The sequence below is a fragment of the Nicotiana tabacum genome, chromosome 1 (genome assembly GCF_000715075.1).
Source record: "Nicotiana tabacum cultivar K326 chromosome 1, ASM71507v2, whole genome shotgun sequence".
Lineage (NCBI taxonomy): Eukaryota > Viridiplantae > Streptophyta > Magnoliopsida > Solanales > Solanaceae > Nicotiana > Nicotiana tabacum.
In genome coordinates this window covers 10,668,527-10,689,619 of record NC_134080.1, presented here as the reverse complement: position 1 = coordinate 10,689,619, position 21,093 = coordinate 10,668,527, and the positions used below count along the sequence as shown (strand labels likewise).

The 21,093-nt window shown below is 38.3% G+C and overlaps 1 protein-coding gene and 1 non-coding gene across 2 annotated transcripts; both read left to right on the top strand.

Annotated features, from left to right (window-relative positions):
* Window positions 1–14,403: 14,403 nt before the first annotated feature.
* LOC142165182 (small nucleolar RNA R71) lies at window positions 14,404–14,510 on the top strand. The gene has a single exon (XR_012696110.1). It is a non-coding gene; the product is annotated as a small nucleolar RNA R71 (small nucleolar RNA).
* A 2,005-nt stretch (window positions 14,511–16,515) lies between these two features.
* On the top strand, window positions 16,516–16,989 carry LOC107824729 (protein neprosin-like). The gene is made up of 2 exons (XM_075218036.1): window positions 16,516–16,530; window positions 16,618–16,989. The coding sequence occupies exons 1-2, from the start codon at window positions 16,516–16,518 to the stop codon at window positions 16,987–16,989; spliced, it is 387 nt and encodes a 128-aa protein (XP_075074137.1).
* Window positions 16,990–21,093: the final 4,104 nt, after the last annotated feature.

The following is a 21,093-nucleotide window of genomic DNA, read 5'->3' as shown; positions in this document are numbered from 1 at the left end:
ATTGATGTTTGTTTGTACTTGGCATTTATCGGAGAATGAATGACGGAGGCAATTCTTTCTTCTATCCAAGCACTTTAACCTTTGCTTCCCCTTTTGAGCCTTATTTATTTCTTTCATACCCCTCTTTTGGAATCAGTAATGAAAATGAAAGAAAAAGAAAAGAGAAAAATAATGATAATAAAGACAAAGAAAAGTCACAAGAAAAATAAAGGAATTGGAAACTACATTTGACCTGATTTCTCAAAGAAGGATACGTAGGCGCCTCACGGCTCGGTCATAGTGTCACAAGAAAATAAAAATCCCCAAGCAAGAAAAACTGGGGCAGAAGTTTGTGTTTGTAATTTTGGAAAGAAAGTTTGATTCCAAGAGTTGTATTGTTTTACCTATCAAAATTATTTTGAACTCTTGATACCCCTTTTCTTTAGCCATACACGAAAACCCATATTGATGTCCAAAAAAGACCTCCCGATCGGCATCCGAGAAATGCCAAGTCATGCAAACGGAAGTTGGGAATAACATCCCGATCCCCCAGCAGAGGAGAGGATCATGAACTAGAAATGAATTGATAGCCGACAAGAATCCCTAGCAGAGAGAGTCATATCGGAAGCACTCCAATCCCCAGCTAAAAAATAAAATAAAATGAGAGTCTTATCGGTGTAAACCTGCATAGGCACCATAAGGCGACGGAAGATGAGAGAAATAAAACGAGAGAGTCTTATCGGTGAAAACCTTCACAGGCACCATAAGACGACGGGAGTTGAGAGAAACGAGAGAGTTTTATTAGTGAAAACCGCTCGAAGGGCACTATGAGGCGACAAGACAAGATTGGCGGAAAGGATCCGCATTTGGCAAAGAGTTGAGTGCTTGTTTATCCACAACAAGATGAGGCCGTCCGAAAGATTGATCGATACAAATAGACTGTGCTGATTAATTTTGAATGCACGACATGATCGTTGGGATCAGTTATATCATTCAGATAAGTTCTTTTCTTTCCTTTTCCCCAGCATTTGTTCAGAAAGATTTCTTCTTTTTCTATCTTTTGAAGTCATCACTTTTTCATTTCTTGGTTTAAAGACTTTACCTCCCCAGCAGTTTGTTTTTGAAAAGGATTTTCAGAGCTTACTACTAGTTGCCAAAACGGTGCGAAGCAAAATGCAAATAGGACAGGCCAAAGATAAGGCGACACAGAAAAAAGAAGTTTGTCGCAAGTCCAAATGATGAATGGGTCTAGATTCCAAGAGGACCAAATTTCCAGGGGGAGTTGGAGAAAAACAGAAAAACAACAGTTGAGAAGTTATGGATCAAATTCCAAGAGGATCCCCAGCAGATTTGCGAGATGTAGGAACAACTCCGACAGGTTATCGACCAAGTTCCACAATGGTCAGACAACACAGAGGGGGGAAGGAAGAGAAAAGAAAACCATCCCCGGCAAATAATATCATCCCCAGCAAGTTTTGTAATAAAACGCAAAGCAGGGAAAGGAAAAAGGGAAAAACCATCCCCAGCAGGAGTGGCACGGCCACTCACCACGTTTTAAACTAACAAATTTTTCTTTGATTTGAAGCAGGGAAAGGAAATGTTATTGACAACGGGAAGACATGGCCGCAAAGAATATTATCCAACTGGGGCAGAAAATTTTCTGTCATTGCGAAATTTTCTTGAAATCAGATACCCACTTGGGAAAGATGGAAGATAACACAAGTGTTGAAGGAAGTGGAATCCCCAGCAGTTTACGGGAGAAGGCAATACAAGTTTAAAGAAAGCAATCTTGGAAGAAGCAAGATAACCCTAGTTTTAAGGGTAGTGGTATTTGAATCAGTGCCATCCCCACCATTGTTGAAAGGAGGAAAGTAACTAGTCTTAAAGAGGGAAGGTAATTCCCCAGCAGTGTTATCCCCGTCAGGTTTCAGAGAAGTGAAAACACCAGTTTGAGGGAAGTAGTTCCAGTGGAAAGAAAGCGCCAGCTTTAAAGAAAGTAGTCTTTTAAGTAGGGAAATGACATATTTTTGAATAAAACACCAGTGTTATCCCTAGCAGTTTTCGGAGGAATAAAACACCAGTTTTGAGGGAAGCAGTTCTGAAAGAGGATGATTCAAGATTAGAAGGAAAAATGGTTCAGGAGGTAGGAAGGAACAACAACAATAAAATGCATTGTTTAAGAAGTAGTTGAAGTCAGGAGCCCGCCTGGAGAATGAAGGTGTTATATTTTTAAGAAGTAGTTGAAGTCAGGAGCCCGCCTGGAGAATGGAGGTATTACATTTTTTAGAAGTAGTTGAAGTTAGGAGCCCGCCTGGAGAATGGAGGTGTTATATTTTTAAGAAGTAGTTGAAGTCAGGACCCCGCCTGGAGAATGGAGGTGTTATATTTTTAAGAAATAGTTGAAGTCAGGAGCCCTCCTGGAGAATGGAGGTGTTATATTTTAAGAAGTAGTTGAAGTCAGGAGCCCGCTTGGAGAATGAAGGTGTTATATTTTTAAGAAAATAGTTGAAGTCAGGAGCCCGCCTGGATAATGGAGGTGTTATAGTTTTAAGGTTTGTTGAAGTCAGGAGCCCGCCTGGAGAATGGAGGTGTTACATTTTAAGAAGTTATTGAAATCAGGAGCCCGCCTGGAGAATGGAGGCTGAATTATTTCAAGAAGTTGTCGAAGTTAGGAGCCCGCCTGGAGAATGGAGGTTGAATTATTTTTTAGTTGTTGACGAAGTCAGGAGCCCGCCTGGAGAATGAAGGTGTTACATTTTAAGAAGTTGTTGAAGTCAGGAGCCCGCCTAGAGAATGGAGGTGTTACATTTTAAGAAGTTGTTGAAGTCAGGAGCCCGCCTGGAGAATGGAGGCTGAATTATTTTAAGAAGTTGTCGAAGTCAGGAGCCCGCCTGGAGAATGGAGGCTGAATTATTTTTTAGTTGTTGATGAAGTCAGGAGCCCACATAAAGAATGGAGGTTGATTTATTTTCAAAGTCGCTGATGAAGTCAGGAGCCCGCCTGGAGAATGGAGGCTGAATTATTTTCAAGTTGTTGTTGGAGTCAGGATCCCGCCTATAGAATGAAGGTTGTTATATTTGAAGATTGATGAAGTCAGGAGCCTGCCTGCAGAACAAAGGAATACATTCCAAGAGCAAGTCAGAAGTCAGTAATGCGGAGGGTCACGACAAAAATACCCCCAGCACGAATCCCACTTCAGAAATCAGAAATAAGACTACAAGAGCAAATCGAAGATAGATAAGATTCTGTAATCATTAGTTTAGTCTAACTTTTGTTTTCTTTCTAGCAATGGTGTAATAAGGAGGTCGAAAAGCAGTAGCAACAGCATGCAGCAACAGTAACAACAAAAGGCAGTCCCAGCTACCAAAATTCCAAAATTTCCCGAACTACATTAACCTGATTCCCTTCTAGCCAGGGATATGTAGGAAACCTTTGAAGCAAAGGTTCGGTTAAATCTTGTCAAAAAAAAATGCTTCACACGGAGTATCCCAACGGGCAAAAATCGCTCGTATCTGCTCACTTTATCTTTGCACGAAAACTCTTCGTGTTTTCGGACAAAGAGGGGCAGCTGTGAGCACATGATTTTTGCCCTATGTGAGAATTACTCCCAAAAATTCAAAATAAAACAATTTTCCTTTGTGTGCAATTTTGAGAATTTTTGTGGCATTTTTGGATAATTATTTGTATTTGTCTGTGCATGTTTATTTATTAGATTAATAAAAAATATAAAATATGTCGCATTTGCATTTAGGATTTAATTATACAATTATGAGCAATTAAGTTTGTTTTACAAGAACAAAAATCATAAAAATAATGTACGTTGTAGTTTTATCATTTAATGTCCAAATTGTGTGATTTTATCGTTAATTGCTATGTAATGGTGTCTTAATTGTTAAGAGTTAATTAGTACTTTTATAAATTAATTTAGTTCTATAGGTTATTTTAGAATTTTTAGAATTTTAGTTTTATTTTAAGAAAAAAAAAAGAAATGGAAATAAAAGAGGAAGAAAATCGGATTGGGCCTTTTTTTCAATTTTAAACCACAGGCACAAAGAACCAAACCCCCACCGGGTCGACCCGACCTGGTCTACCTCATAACCCCAAACAACCACCCCCCCCCCCCCCCTTTCTATTTTTCATTTTTCCCTAAAAACAACAAAAAAAACCCTAAAAAAGGGACACCCGCCCCACCCCTGCTGCTTCATCTTCTTCGTCGCCTTCACCTACCAAACCAGCGACGCAACCAACCAGCCTCCCATCGCCAACCTACAACCCAACGACCCTCCAGTCGCGAGCTCCATCCAGTCCGCCATGGCCGCTGCTTTTTCTTCTTCGTCTGTCACTGCTCAACATGCACACACACAGTCCGTCGACCACCTGAAACAGCCTCCTCACGTCTACCACAACCACGTCGTCACCACCCCAGCTCCGCCTCACGACCAGCACAGCCAGCCCGTCGCCAGCTGACCATCAACCAGCCTTTTTCGTCGAGCAGCAGCGAGCAGCAGCGAGCAGCAACACTCCAAGCCACTGCTGCTCTAGCTCCACTGTCATGCCAATGACCCCTTCGTCGTATCCCCCAGTCCATCCCCAAACGCACCTAAACCAACCCGCACGACCACCATAACCCGACGTCCAGCTTCATCCACGAACGACCACAAACCAGTGAACTCCTTCGTCACTTCATCAAAAAAACGAAAAAGGGGCTGAAAACAGCGAGGTTTGTTCAGGCGTGTCGAGGTCGCCGTTCGAACCCGGTCTTTAAACTAGTAGGTTTCCGTTCTCTTTTCTTTTAATTCATTCAGCAAATTCGTCTTCCCCTCCTTTTCTTCTTTCTCTAATTGTATTTGTGTTCCAATGGGTTAGTTTGAATTCGAACCCAGGTCTTTGTTTGTATTATAGATAATTCATGTTCATTTTGTTTGAAGTTTGTTAGTTCTCATCAAGTAATTTAATGTCGAGTGTTTTATGTGCTGGTCCTTAGATTTTAGCTTCAAGGTTCATCGTCGATATACGTTCAATATTCCTACATTTTTGTACAAGTTTAACTTAGAATTGTGTTATTTCAGCCCATGTATCTGTGTATCAATCGTAGTCTGAAATCTGACCGTAGTAGTTCAACATAATTTTGTTATGAATCATTCATCTTTGTTATGATGTTGTTTGATCTAGTTTGAGTTCAATTGATGATTGTGTTTAGTGATTTGGATCTACTTGTTTGTTCTGCTAAGTTTGTTTGGATATGAATCTAGCTTTGTTGAATTGTCCTAATGTTGTTGATTGGAAGTTAGTTTCATGTGTTCAATTAATCAATTGTTAGGTTTGATTTGGTTATAGCTGATATGGTTTGTAGTACAGATTGAAAGGGATCGGGGTAGGATGGTAATTTCAGTAGTTTCAGGGGTATTTTGGGATTTAAAGTCTTAAAAAATGATTAATTTGAGTGCTTCGTCCATTAAGCACTAATAATGTTAAAATAATACATTGTTTAATATAGTGGGGACAAAATATATAGTACTGGGGAATAATGGAATTAAATAAAGAAAAGATAACGATAGTGGGGAACAAGTGAATTAAAAAAGAGCACAAGACATACAGTAGTGGGGAACAAGGCATGCAAGTGTGGGGGAACAAAATAACTTCAAACAAGAAGACACTTGATAATGGGCTGCAGGGAATATCATGGAGGGAAATACTTTCTTAATCAATTAATGCTCCTAAGAGCTGGAAAGTTAAGAGAGTTTGGATATAAATAAGAGGAGTTTTACACAGTTTAGGGGAGAAAAAAAAAGGATTCTGAAAATCTTAAAAAGAGGGCTGGAGAGTTTAAAAAAAACAAAAAGAAAGAGAGGGTTTTTCATTGCATCTGTAGGAGTAACTCAAATTTGGGACAGTGAACCTGATTCCTTTTTGAATGCTTAATTGGTTCGGTGGTCTACGAGTTCAGTTTTGGATTTAATACACGCGTGGCTGAGTCTGTTTGTGGTGATGTTGGTTGTTGCTGTTTAGTCTTTTACAAACTTTTGGGGGCGTTCTATCGAGCTTGTTTGGTTTTCTTCAAATTTTTCTGAGCCTCGAATTTGGTTTGAATTGATGTTGTTGGGTTGCTGTTGTTTTGCTGTGTTACTACTGTTGCTGACTGCTCCTTCATCTTCGTGTATTTCCATTATCCAGGTACATGTTCTAAAGCTCTCGAATTTAATGAAAAGGAAGTAAAGAGTTGTTGGAATGGATTTCTGAATTTTCCTGTTTCTTTGTGTTTAATTTAATGTATAAGCAGTAGTTCACTTGATATCCCATAGTATGTATTAGAATGACTTTGGAATGCATAAACTGGACCGTTGAATCTATTTATACAAACATGTGAATATCAATTGTAATTAATCTTAGTTTGTGATTACTAGTTATGAAATATAGTGTAGTTAATTCTTTTTCAGTAGTCGTGTAATAGTTTCAAATAGGTTATGCCACAAAACAGGTTCAAATAGTTCATGAAAATTAGCATGTTGGTTTAATAGGGTTATTTCTGAAATTGTGAGTTCGCTTGAGTAAGTAACATCATTTTAAATAGCAATGTGAATAATGTTAGTAACTAATATTCTCAAATGTTAGTGATTGATGTTAGCCTGATGTCAGTTTTTAAGCATTGACGCATTTCTTCAACAAGTCGTAAAAAAAGCTAAAAAATGGCTTTGTATTACACATAGTTAATTCCAATAGCTCAATTCATCTAATAATGTTAGTTTAAATTAATCAAAGAATAGTTAGTTTGTTTTGATATTACTGGGTGTCAATCTCGTGTTCTATTCATAATCTCAACTTTAGTGTTATTAACTAATAGAATAAGGAACGATACAATCTCCCTTGAGTAAGCTCTGTTGCAATTTTCCGTTTGCATTTGTGTTAATCTAATAAACAATAAGAGGCACGAGCTTATAAATATGTAACTAATTAGGACCTCTTCTCTTTTATTTTAGAGACGAACTTAATAGAAAATGTAGTCACTTTAGGATTGTCCTTTCAAAATAAACGAGATGAGCCTCGCCTAGTAAAACTCACCGATTGCGGGGCCCTCACGATTGTATATATATTAATTACTTAGAACTCGGGATCGGCCGCTTAGCGAATTTCACGGCATTTTTCCCAAAAGTAATAACGCGTTAGTCACTGTTAGGCGCATACTTTTAATAATTTACTTTATTAAACTCGGGTGCACATTTATGTGACCCAAATCCAAATCTCAACGAAATGGAAATGTGTCGTTAATCACGGGTGCATTGATTGTGACATGGTTCGAGATGCATTTCCATGACGTTGCAAATTCCTTTAAAAAAATGAATGAGACGAGCCTCGACAAACAAGAATACACAAACTGCGGGGCCCTCAAACGGACAGTTATTTCAAATGTTTAGATTTCGAGACAGGCCGCATAACGAACTTTACGGCTTTTCTCAAAATAACAATGCGTTACTAGTCGCTTTAGGCGCGTATTTAATAATGTTATCTTCTTAAACTCGGGTGCACATTTATGTGACCCAAATCCAAATCTCAACAGAGTTGAAATGTGTCAATAACCACAGGTGCATTGATGTGACGTGGTTCGAGATATATTTTCACGATGTTGCAATTCTCGGTAAAAATAATAATGATAAAAGCGGTACACAGTTAAAATTTGCACATAGGTTCAACATGTATTAAAATCAGATAAATAAGCCGAATATGACAGTTGAGCGACCGTGCTAGAACCACGGAACTCGGGAATGCCTAACACCTTCTCCCGGGTTAATAGAATTCCTTACTTGGATTTCTGGTTCGCGGACTGTAATACATAGTCAATATTTTTCTCTATTCGGGATTCAACCGGTGACTTGGGACACCATAAATCTCCCAAGTGGAGACTCTGAATCTTTAAATAAAATCCCGTTTCGATTGTCCTTTAATTGCAAAAACTCCCTTTTACGCCCCCCTGCGGGGTGTAGGTGAAAAAGGAGGTGTGACAACAGCCAACATCTCCTTCTCAAACACAGTGTAGTTCAACTGGGCTACACTCAGCGTTCGACTGGCATAGTAGATTGGATGCATTAGCTTGTCTTTCCGTTGTCCCAGCACTGCTCCCACTGCGTAGTCACTGGCATCACACATGAATTCGAATGGTTGCTCCCAGTCGGGGGCAATAATGATGGGTGCTGTGACTAGCCTCTTTTTCAACTTCTCGAATGCTACCTTGCAATCATTAGAAAACAAGAAAGGGTGATCTTTTTCTAACAACTTACAGAGAGGATTGACAATTTTTGAGAAGTCTCTTATGAATCTCCGGTAGAAACCAGCATGCCCGAGGAAGCTCCTGATTGTCTTGACTGAAGTTGGAGGTGGCAACTTTTCTATCACGTCAACTTTAGCGCGATCCACCTCAATTCCTTTACTTGACACCTGGTACCCCAAGACTAAGCCATCTTGTACCATGAAATAGCACTTCTCCCAATTAAGAACCAAATTAGTCCCAATAAACTGTTTAAGCACACATCAAATGAGTCAGATTTATAAGGCACTCATCAAATGAGTTCCCACCACTGAGAAATCATCCATGAATACCTCCATTATGTCATCTACCATGTCAGTGAATATGGCCATAATACACCTTTGAAATGTGGCGGGTGCATTGCATAGGCCAAAGGGCATCCTCCGAAAAGCATAAATCCTATATTGGCAAGTGAAGGAGGTCTTCTCTCTGTCCTATGGTGCAATGGAGATCTGATTATACCCTGAGTACCCATCCTAAAAACAGAAGTGTGACCTCCCTGCCAATATGTCTAACATCTGATAAATGAAGGGAAGTGGGAAGTGGTCTTTCCGGCTGGCCAGATTTAACTTTCTGTAGTCCATGCAAATTCTCCAGCCCGTGATGGTTCTTGTTGTTCATTGTTATCGTTTTTGATCAACGTTATGCCACCCTTCTTAGGTACACATTGTACTAGGCTAACCCAGCTACTATCAGAGATTGGGAAAATAATTCCCGCATCTAACCACTTTATCACTTCTTTCTTCACCATTTCCTTCATGTTTGGGTTTAGCCTTCTTTGGTGTTCCCTGGAAGGTTTGTGTCACTCTTCCAGCAAAATTTTATGCATAAAGTAGGCGGGGCTGATCCCCTTAATGTCTGCCATAATCCACCCAATGGCAGTCCTACACTCCTTGAGTACCTGCAAGAGTTGTTGTGCCTGCACATCTAACAAACTAGATGAGATAATAACAGGTAATGTGGAGTTAGGTCCAAGGAACTCATACCTGAGATGGGCGGGCAGTGGCTTCAATTCCAGCTTTGGTGGTTCTTCGATGGATAGCTTGGCTGGAGGAGTTTCTCTATTTTCTAAATGCAAGGGCTCAAATTCAAGAGTTCTATCCTAGAACCCTCTGCCCTCTAATGCCAACACCCATTCTGCCAGTTCTTCTCCATTCACCTCATCTAAATTCATTAGACATGCAGCAAGAGGGTCCTCAATAGTCAGCATCTCTCATCAGTTTCTACAATTACATCCACGGCATCAATAAGAGAGCAATTGGCAAATTCACTTGGTCGCCTCATAGATTTCTGCACATTGAATGTTATATCTTCATTGTTCAATTTCATCTTGAGCTCCCCAGTCTCACAATCAATGATAGCTCTCCCAGTGGCCAAGAATGGCCTTCCCAAAAATATGGAAATTTCTTCATCCACCTTGCAGTCTAAGATCACAAAATCTACAGGGAACACAAAGTTCCCCACCTGAATCAACACATCATCCAAGATACCAGAGGGTCTTTTTACAGTCCTGTCAGCCAGCTGCAACAACATCGAGGTGGGTCTAGCTCTTCCAATCTCCAGCCTCTTATAAATCTCCAGGGGAATAAGATTTATGCTGGCCCCAAGATCACAAAGTGCCTTAGCAAAAGCAAAATTACCAATAGTGTAGGGAATTGTAAAGCTCCCTGGGTCAGATAGCTTCTCCGCAATTGGTCTAGTCACCACTGCACTGCAGGTCTGAATAAGAGTCACTGTGGCCAAGTCTTGGAAATCGAATTTTCAGGACATTAAGTCCTTCATCATTTTTGCATACCTAGGCATCTCTTTCAAAGCATCTATCAATGGAATATTTACCTGGATTAGTTTTAGCATCTCCAAAAATTTCTTGTATTGCTCCTCTTTTTGGTACTTAGCCAGCCTATGAGGGAATGGTGCGGGAGGTCTCTTCTTCCCAATAATTTGGGACTGCTCTTTATCAGCTGCCACCTTAACTACTTGTTCCTGGGCTGTCTCAGCTTCTTTCTCAGTCTCAATCTGAATGTTATGTTCTTCCTGGGTAGGCTGGATTGTCACCTCTGTCAGTTTCGTTGACTCATCTAGCTCAATGGGCACGGGTATGAGTGTCTCAGCCTGTTTGCTTTCTCGAGCCCTCTCTTGATCCACGTCTAAATCTATGCCATTCCGTAGACTCACTGCCATCAGCTGCTTCGGGCCTTGATCTTTTGGGTTTATTTGATTGTCTGCAGGTAATGTCCCATGAGGGTGATTGTTTAGAGACATAGAAATTTGGCCCATCTGCACTTCAATATTCTTGATAGCTGAATCATGTGCATCTACTCTTTCACTAATTTTTGCATTAGACCCAATAACTTGCTGCATCATTGCCTCAAGTCTAGCAAACCCATCTTCCTGCCGTCCACCATACTGATGCTGAGGAGGGTGATACCCCTCCTGCTGATTTTGATTGTTATATCCCTGTGGCCTTGGATAAGGTGCCATATTGTTAGGAGGTCTCATACCTCCCATATTCCCATTGTTGAACTATGGTTGGACTGACATATACGACTGGTTTTGCTGGCCCCAATTCTGACCACCCTGTCTCTGTCTTCCATAATTAGACACATAGTTCATGTCTTCAGGGTAGTGATGATGATCATATTCTGCATTCCACTGGTTACCAATTGGCTGACTAATGCAAGATGTGCACAAGCCCCTATTGGTAGTATCTACGATGTGTACCTGTTGCTTCTGCCCTGACTCTTCCACTTTTTTGGTGAGGATACTCATCTGTGTTAATAAGGTGGCCATATTTTCAGCCATAGAGTTGGATGGATCTAAGGGCATTGAGTGTCACGCCCCAAAATCCGAGGAGCGCGACCGACGCTCAACTGAGTAAACTCGACTGAGCAAGCCTGTTAGGTTTCATTCTACCCAAACTAGTTCATGAATAAATAGGAGATGGACTCCATTAATCATACTTAGTAAGTATTTCATTAACAACTTCCATTTTATTTTCATTAGCCATTTCAACCATAATATCCAAAATATGACAATTTTTATAGATATGAAAGAAAACATATTTGCCGAATACCAATATTTCTAATACCAAACACTACCCACAACCTGTCGACGGAGCCTCTAAACACAACTGAAGAGTAATGTAATATGGAAATGCCGGTAACAAGGCTACGGCTATACCTACAAAGTACATGATAAACAGATGAAACAGGACCCCGAAACGAAGTGGGGCTCACCAAGTCAGCTGAAAGGATGATGCGGCACTAGCTGCGACCAACACTGCCTGCTATAGAAACACCTACATCTATTAAAGACGTAGCGCCCCCGGCAAAAGGGACATTAGTGCCATCGAATAGCACTAGTATGTATAACTAAACACCATCTGCTTAGAAAGAACTTTCATACAAGAATAAGAAATCACAAGTATAACTCAAAACTTTAAACGATCACCACATTATCAAATAAAAGAATCATACAACTTTCACATCATTTTCCCATAGCTTTTAGTTGGGCACTAAAAGAGTCATACAATTTTCACATTACGTTTCCATAATCTTTAGTTTGGGTCATTCCACACTATCCGTCATTTATTTCCAATACCACCGCTATCATGAGCGGAGTCCGTTCTCGACCCGATCGGTTAGGTCACCTCACTCGAGGCATACATTCCAATTACAATCTCATCTTTCCCTTTTCCTTTCCGGAATTCATTCATAATACCACCACTTTCTTGAGCGGAGTCCGATCACGACCCGATCGGCTAGGTTGCCTCATTTGAGACATGTGCCTCAATCACAATCTCATTCTCAATTTTCGGAATTCAATATCAGCACAATACCACCATGTGTACGGCATGGTGTCCGATCACGGCCCGATCGGCTAGGCCGTTTTACCAAGACGTTGTTCCTTTTTCATTAATCAACTTATTTCAATCTTTATTTCACATATATCAATTCATAGGCACTTGGGGCCACAATTATTACAGCATACTTGGCACTAGGCCACATTTCATAACTCAATCTCTTCTTTCCCACATTTCACATCATTTTCGCATATTTCACATCCATATCAATTTCAACGACAAGCCATTCAATTCAAGATGTCAAGTACACATGAGAGGAATCATGAATCTTGGGCATACACAATATTTCAGAAATCATACACCTCAAGTTATTAACAATGGAACTTTAAACACAACGAATTCTCCCAAAAGGAGGGGATACACCAACCCGCAATAAAAACACACCTCAAAGGCGTAAGCAAGCAATTACACCAATTGTTCTTGAATTACTCCTTTTCAATCACGACAATATACAATTTCAACATCGAAGTATGTAACAACTTGGATCGCATTGGATGTACTTATAAGGCAAAACATTATCTCTAACAACCACTTATGGCATAAATTATGTACAAAGCCTTTAGGACACTTTATTATTGAAGTCATTTATGGAAAGCAGAGTCGAGACTCATTTCATAAATTGTTTCATAATTTCTCATGTCATAGGTATCACCAAGTACAATTATAATTCACATTCTCGGCACATTGTCCATACTCTATTTCCCAATGTCATTTGATTTATTTCAAACACCTTTATACATAGAAGATTTCACATAGTTTGGCATAATATATGTAGCTCCAATCTCAGTTTAAGGTCTTAGCATTTCAATATGTGATTCATATTTCTTGCACCCTTTTTATGTTATCAAGAATAGCACATTGATCATATTGGAATGCTTCTTTCACAAATATAGGGTCACAACACCAATTCATGTAAAGTATCAATCAAAGCAATAATCCAAAGTTGAGTCTTACCACATTTACACAAGCATCAATAGAGCTCAATTTTTAAAAGATAGGGTTTTAGCCATACATACCTCAAAGAGCTTTTCCTTAAGTTACTACAACGTTCCGGAAATTCTAGCAATGCCCATCTACTTCGAGACATAACCAAATTGAACGCAAATTAGGAAGATATTCATAATTCTAGCTCATTCGAGCATTTTATCAAACACCATATGAGCGTTAAATCTTTATGGTTCTTTTATAGAGGATTTCATCAACCCACAACCCATACTTTACCATTTCTTTGCTCAACCATGATCCTACACCTTTTGGGAACACATGCAAATAAGATAACAACTCCAATACCCACAAACTTTCTTGATAAATAACCGCCCTTAGCTAAAATTCGAAATTAAGGGTTAGGGTGTAGGATCTTACCTCTTTGATGAAGGACTTGAAGGATTTCTTGTTGGATTTCAAGGACTGGACAAGATTTTTGATGAACAAGGCACTTGAGCTTCTTCCTCTCTCTAGAATTGCTCTTCCCTCTCTCTAAAAGCTCCATAAAATCCCAAAGTAACAAACCCTAAACGAGTTAAATGAATTGGGGTTCGGGTCTTAAAAACCCATTTTTTGTACTGCCGCGCCGCGTGGGGCGCCGCGGGGCGTCTGTGAAAATGTGTCTGGAAATGAAATTTCGGACCATACTGGAATTACTACTGGCGCGGCGCGCCAGGCTCCGCATGGGGCGCCGCGGTAGTGCAAATTTCTGCGCTGCTTTGGTAATTTGGTCGTAACTTTGTGTAGGAATGTCCGAATGACGAACGGTTTGAAGTGTTGGAAACTAGACCCAAAGACCTTTCATATAATAGGTTGTTAATTACATAAAACTATAAATATTTTGATATTCTTGTTCAAAGTAGGGACTTATGCAAACTCATTTGGAATCTTAGCCTACTACGAAATATTTCAATTTGACTTGGACTTAGGCCCTTCCTTGGACCCCTAATACTTACCATAAGACTTATACACATATTTACCAAATCCAATTGATGTACATCATGTTAATAGCACATAAAATATTATAATAAGCCTATGTGGCACCACGTAATCCTAGGTTGCTTAGCGAAATTTTCCGGGGCCTTACACTGAGTGAATCACTGGAGTGATAGGTATATTCCTGGTTGTCCATCCTGAATTTTGTGCCATCTTGTCAAGTAGACTCTGGCCTTCTCTCCATGTTTTGCTCAAAAATGCTCCACCAGCTGAAGCATCAACAATGTTCTTCATGCTATCTGACAATCCCATGTAAAACCGCTGCCCCAACATCAGATCTGGAATACCATGGTGCGGGCATATAACCAGTATCCCTTTGAAATGTTCCCATGTTTCATGCATTGTCTCCATTGGTCTCTGTTTAAAACTCAAAATTTCATCAATTTGTTGAGCAGTCTTGTTCGGTGAGTGGAACTTGTTCACGAATTGCTTGACTAACTCTTTCCAAGTTGTTATGGAATTTATGGGGAGTGAGTTTAGCTAGGTCTGGGCAGCTCCTGTCACTGATAATGGAAACAATAATAGCTTGATTGCTTCCAGAGTTACGTTGGGCTGCCTTTGGGTTTTACATATTGACAGGAAATTTTTCAAGTGTTGTTGAGGATCTTCGACTTGTGACCCCGAAAATAGTCCCTTGTTTTGCAACAAGTGCAACATGTTATTCGTGATTTGGAATGATTTAGCCTGTATCTGCGGGATTACAATCGATGTGGACAGAGTTTCAGCTGTGGGTTGTGCCCAGTCATAGAGAGCAACCTCTGGCACAAGAGGTGCCACTGGCGCTATTGGTACAGCTGGGTCTTCTTCGTGATCTCCCATGTCTGTTTTGAATTGTTCAGTTGTTTGTTTTTCTGGTTGGCCCGATTCGAGGCCTTGAAAACTCTCTCAGGATCTGATAATGCTTCAAATACTTCACCAGTTCTCGATGAGTTTCTAGGCATGCAACTGTACAACCACGCCAACAAACGTTAAAATTTCAATGTAAAGATTAAGTATAGAGAAAATTGACTACACTAAGAATTTTTGTACTTCTTTCAATTGTAATTGATAACACCGTTAAGTCCCCGCCAATGGTGCCAAAATTTGATCACGCCCAACTATGCCTTATAAAAAGGACACGCGGACGTTGCAAATATAATCTGAGTATTTAGCCCAGCGTTGAACCCACAAGGAATTAACCTATCAATTACTCTCGTTAGACTTACCAAATTCCACAGAATTAACTTCCCAAACGTTGTGAATAACAATTGAAGATATTTATACTAACTAAGAATGAATGTAAATAAGCAACTGAAAACTAACTATGATTAAGTTGTAAATAATTAAGAGAAGGTTCTAAGGCTATGATTTCCCTTATTGACGGAATCCCTTTCGGTTATGCTTCACATAGATTCACCAAATAGTCTCTATCAATCATGAGTACTCTTATTACCGTAAATCACTCCCGAGTAATCACGATAATTTACTAGCCGCACTCTCCCGAGTTACACTAGCTGGCTTTATTTATTACAGCTCACTTTAGATTGCACCCAAGGCTTCGTTATCCCTAATCCTGCCTTTAAACCCTCGGTTATTGATCCCTCATATACTTTGGGAGTGGTGTTGTTCAACAATTACGTAAATATGCACTCTCTCCCGAGTTGTGCACAATAAATAGGCACAACTAATTGAGGATCTTATCTATTAACTACAACAAAAACGTAGTTGAACAAATAAAAGTTAAACCAGGCAAACTATATTAACATAACAAGAAGTTCATCCTTCAATAGGTTCCATCAAAACCTTAGACTAAATATTTAGCTACTCATACTAGGGTTCATCATAACAATATTAAAATTTATCACAAATCGTAAAAATAAAAAGAAGAAAAGAAGAACTCGATGTTGAATTATCCTCCTTGTCTCTTGCCTCTCCTTGCCTTGAACTAAGCTATGAAAATCTTGATAATAATCTCTTGGGCGAGCTAGACCTTCTATAGGTTAAATGGATTTGTCCCCGAACTTCCAATTTTACCCATGAAATTTACTTTTCCGGAACTGGGCTAACGCGGTCGCGCTAATGGACACGCTAGTGATCGCGCATATGCCCTATCATTCTGCCTCGACCATCTGGGCTAGCGCGGTCGCGCTAGTGGACGCGCTAGTCCAGGTCTTCATTTCATCTCTTCTTTTTCTCGTCTTCCCACGTACTCGGCTCCTAGGGGCTTTTCTTGCTTCAATTTAGCTCCAATCACAGCTTTAAGTCCTCATACGTGCTACTCACTCCTGCAACGTGTGAAATTCACAATTAGAGCCAATTTATCATCATTTAGCTATATTATCACAGTGAAACATAATCAAGGTGGGGCATAAACAATCGTCATATTACATAAATCTAGACTATTATTAAAGACACAATGTCCATCGGTCGGGTACGTTTTATTATTCTTTTCTAGAATTAGTATTGAAATTTAAAAAAGAAAACTAATTTAGACATTTCTTTCTTCACATAAAATTAGGATCTGGTCAATGGAAACTGGTGGCTTTTCCTTGAAGAAAATCATATTCAAATTGTTTGTTGGCCTCAAGGGATTTTCACTGACTTGACTAGCTTTGCTACAAATGTCGAATGGGGAGGAGTGGTATATAGTCCACCAGGTGTACCAGAACCTCCAATGGGCTCTAGCTTTTTTCCTATTGAAGAGACTAGTTATGATTCTTATTGTAGAGAACTTACAGTCTTAGATGATAAAGGTGAAACTATTGATGTAGATGAAACAACTACACTTGTCGATAATCCAAACTTATACAAGGTTATTGACTTACCCCATGCGATACCGGGGAAGTTTCAGCATTTTGTACTCTATGGGGGACCTGGTGAGAATGCATAAATCTAGGTCTTGTAAATTATTACCGTCATGGTATTTAATTTGTATGCCAAAAAATATATACACTAAAGTTTTATTTAGTTATACATAAAATATTTCACATGCTATAAATACTATTTTCGATATATTTACTTTCGTTTCCCAATTATTCTGTTTGTATCCAAAGAAACTATATTGATGTTGTCAATTTTGAGTTCAATTGTGTGTGTTTAATATGATTTGGAGTGGACACTGACTTACATAAAAATAAAACAAAAGTTGAGGCAAAAAATGAATATAAAGGACACCTACTTAATTATTTGTGTTGTCACACCTCATCTTTTTGAAAAATAGAAAACTTTGGAATAAGGGAAGAGAAAATAAAATGATATGACAAAAGGAATGGATTTGAAGTACGGACGGAAACTCCAGCAAAATCGTAACGAAATTTCAGAAATGGAAAAGAAATCCTTTTACACGACTCCGGGTGATCCACAAACCATAATCCTAATTTAGGAGGCTTAACTGGAACTTTTAACCCAAATAATACAAATATAAAACAAATTAACAAAACTAATTGTGTTATCAAATTCTTTATTCATAAATTCTGTTATTGAAAAAGTTGAGAAAGTGGCATGCCGTTAAACATAAATAGGACACTTCACGAAACTAATGTCACAAGGGAAGTCAAATTTAAAAAAATTGAAGAGGAGTTAATAGATCATATTACAATCGTCTTAATGCGATTGGAGAAGGTAAAATAAACTGCAAAATTACAAATCCAAACAATCACGTAAGACTAAACATAATAAAATAGTAGTAGTATTATTTCTTGGAAATTAATATCAAAATTACAAACATATGCATATGACTATATATTTGGAACATTCATATCGCCACTAAGGGCCGGCACAATGCCGCTGTAATCCCGGCGACAATGTGGACAACTTAAATCTCTACACATCCAGGCTACTAGACATTCTTCGTGGTATGCGTGATTACACGGTAACACTCGCACATACTCATTGTCTTCAAAATCAGTCAGACAAATGCTGCATTCACCATCCCCGAAATATATGTTACTTGATGTCGAATACTGAAGTCGGGGGAATGACCCAAACACCCTAGGGACTATGCGCCAAGCTCTAAAAGTGGCAAAGCGTCTAATGCAGTAACGTACCGCCCAAGGAAGTAAGATGAACAATAGGCTGATACCGGCGAGCACCCCCAGCATGATTGTACCAGTTGGGTGGAACGTAACGTCGTCAATGGTCCTTTTGAGGAGACAGGACGAGTAAAGAAAAAGACTGCAAGAAACTATCTCAAAAAAAAAAAAAAAAGGATTAAGAAAGTCAATTAGGACTTGAAGATACTATATGCTAAAGTTGATGAGCTAATTTCAAAGTGTTACTGAGAGATTTTATTTTTCCAAAGTGTGAATCTTGCTTCAACATCCCTTTAACATATATATATATTTATGTTAACCCAATAATATTTAGGAATTTTTACGTCCTGTAGTAAAGGTTGATACCTTATTTATTTTAAATAAATACCCTTTTAAAAAATTATATTCTATAGCTGCCTTTTGATTTTTATAGCCAAATATCTATTTATGGTCACCTTCTACACTTAAGCCATAAAATATGCTTTGTATTATTTTTCTCTTTCATTCTTCAGATTTCTCTCCACCCTCTCTCTCTCTCTAATGTCAGTCTTTCTCTATGAATACAACCATGATTCTCCACTGATTCATCTCCATTGTCGAACGAGATTTTCATTGTCAGTGGCATGAGGCTCTGAATCAATGTCGAAATCAAACCATATCTTCAATTTCGTGAACTATACTTTCAGGCTGCCCCTCGACGAAGACCTTTGTTAAACCAGGTATCGACAAAGACCCATTAATGGGTGTGGCTAAACTGACAAAGTCGAGGTTCTAAGTATGATTCGGGCTCGTGGAATCATAAAATCTTTCCCTAGATGGTTCTTTATCCCCTTGTTGTCTTTACTTGCTCAGATTCGAATTATTCAAGCTAGTTAATTCCAAACATTGTATCATTAAACTCTATTGGTAAAATACGACCATGATACATGGCTAACGTGATGGATGACTCGTGGCGAGTATCTCCCAGTGGGGTGTCTAGACATCATTAACCCTTATAGCTAGTGGCGATTCAGGGTTTTTGCTCGACGGCGGTTTCGCCGGAAATTAGGGTTTGTTCTTGAACAAAGACGACGGAGTTTGGGGTTGAGCAACTTGATTTTGCTGTTAATATATTTCGATGTGTTTTCAACGTATCACACTGTATTTTCATGTATTTCATTGTCATTTTTTTCATTGTAATTCAATGTATCTCGATGTATTCCATGTATTTCATTGTATTCACTGTCTTTTATTTCATTGTATTTCAATGTATCCCATTGTATTCTATGTATTTCATTGTATTTACTGTCTTGCTATATGCCATGAATGTATTCATATGTTTTTTTTAATTAATATAATTTATGTATTCAGATGTATTATATAATTTTTCTGAAGATTGCTATATTTTTGGGGTATTTTTTGGGTGAGAATCTTTTTTTGTAATTGGAAATACAAAATTTGTGTGTTATAATTGAGTTTGTTGAGTTATATTAGGAGTCTATTATGTTAATTGATTCACTTTCCACTTAAAAACAGTATAATCCCCTGTTTCACGCCGTGAATACAGTCGAATACAATAATCTGCCTAGCTATAATCCCCTGTTTTACTCCATGAATACAGTCGAATACACTCGAATACAACAACTGATTAGCTGGACTTCCCTTATTCACTCCTATTTTTGCTATTGTATTCATGAATACAGTAACTTAAATACATCTAATACATCTTATAACAACAAAAAACGTATCTACAATCCGTAATATAGCAACTGGTATCTATAGATAGCTAATTACCACTAAAAGATAGTGCTTTATGAAAATTTCTCTAATATTTATGCTAATTTCCAAAGGAAGTGATTAAGAGCTTGTTTAATTTGGCGAAGCTCTGAAAGATGTATTGAGTTATTTTGATTTTTATTATCATATTAAAATTATTTCTCGGGTTCGGTTAAATTGAACAACTTATATTTTATAGCTACTTGTGTGCCGTGTACGTGCTGGAAAATATGGATTGAGGTAGAAAAGAAGGCCGTTTTAATGGTGACAAAAGTTGGGAAAAAACGTAGATGAGATTTTTAAAAAAAAATGGTTTTAGTGGAAAATACATGTGTGAGACGAGTGTATTTCACCACTAAATGCAAATGTCATGGCAGTGATATTTCAGGGTGATACTAATTTTATTTTTAAAAAAAATCAAGGGAAATAGGACTCCTCAAATAATATGTATGTAGTTGAAATTTTGGCCATAGTATAAGAGGATACTTATACCTTTTCCCAAACTTAGATCGTGAATCATTCTTGAGTTTAAGATGCTCCAGAGTATTGAGTCTATTAGTAAATCTTGAGGCTAAATATCTAGACGATAGAGTCTCCGTCGGCGTAAGTCTCCAAGATGCTAAAACACAATATATTATTCAAAATAAAGGTTATCATAGTACATTGATTATTTTGTATTAAAAAGTAAGAGTGTCATACTTTTCTTTAGGATATTAATTATATTAAGTAGATGGTAAACTACAGTGTAATATGAAGTTTTGACCATGTTTGCTAAAAAGCTGACTGATTTCAATCGATTAATTAATATAATATTAAATGTAATATTTATAAATTAAATACCAACCACAACCGATTAATAAATTGAAACAAATTAAGCGACCGACCGACCGATCACCATACTTAATAACTTTTAAAATTTTTTATTTAATATAAAGATTTGTCTGTGTTTGACCAAAAGGTTTGACTTGAATACTGATCGAGAATGATCGGTAACTCTTTCAGTTTAATTGACAGACTAGAATCGATCGGTAAAGTCAAATTTGTTTGAATTATTTTTTAATATCGATGCAAAATGCAAGTTTGGCCATCTTTGATAAAAGTTTGACTAGTTATCCGATTGGTATCAATCGGTATATTAGAAAATTGGAACTAAAATAACCGATCAGCTTTAATCGGTTTGGTTTAGGAAAAAAAAAATATTGGCCATT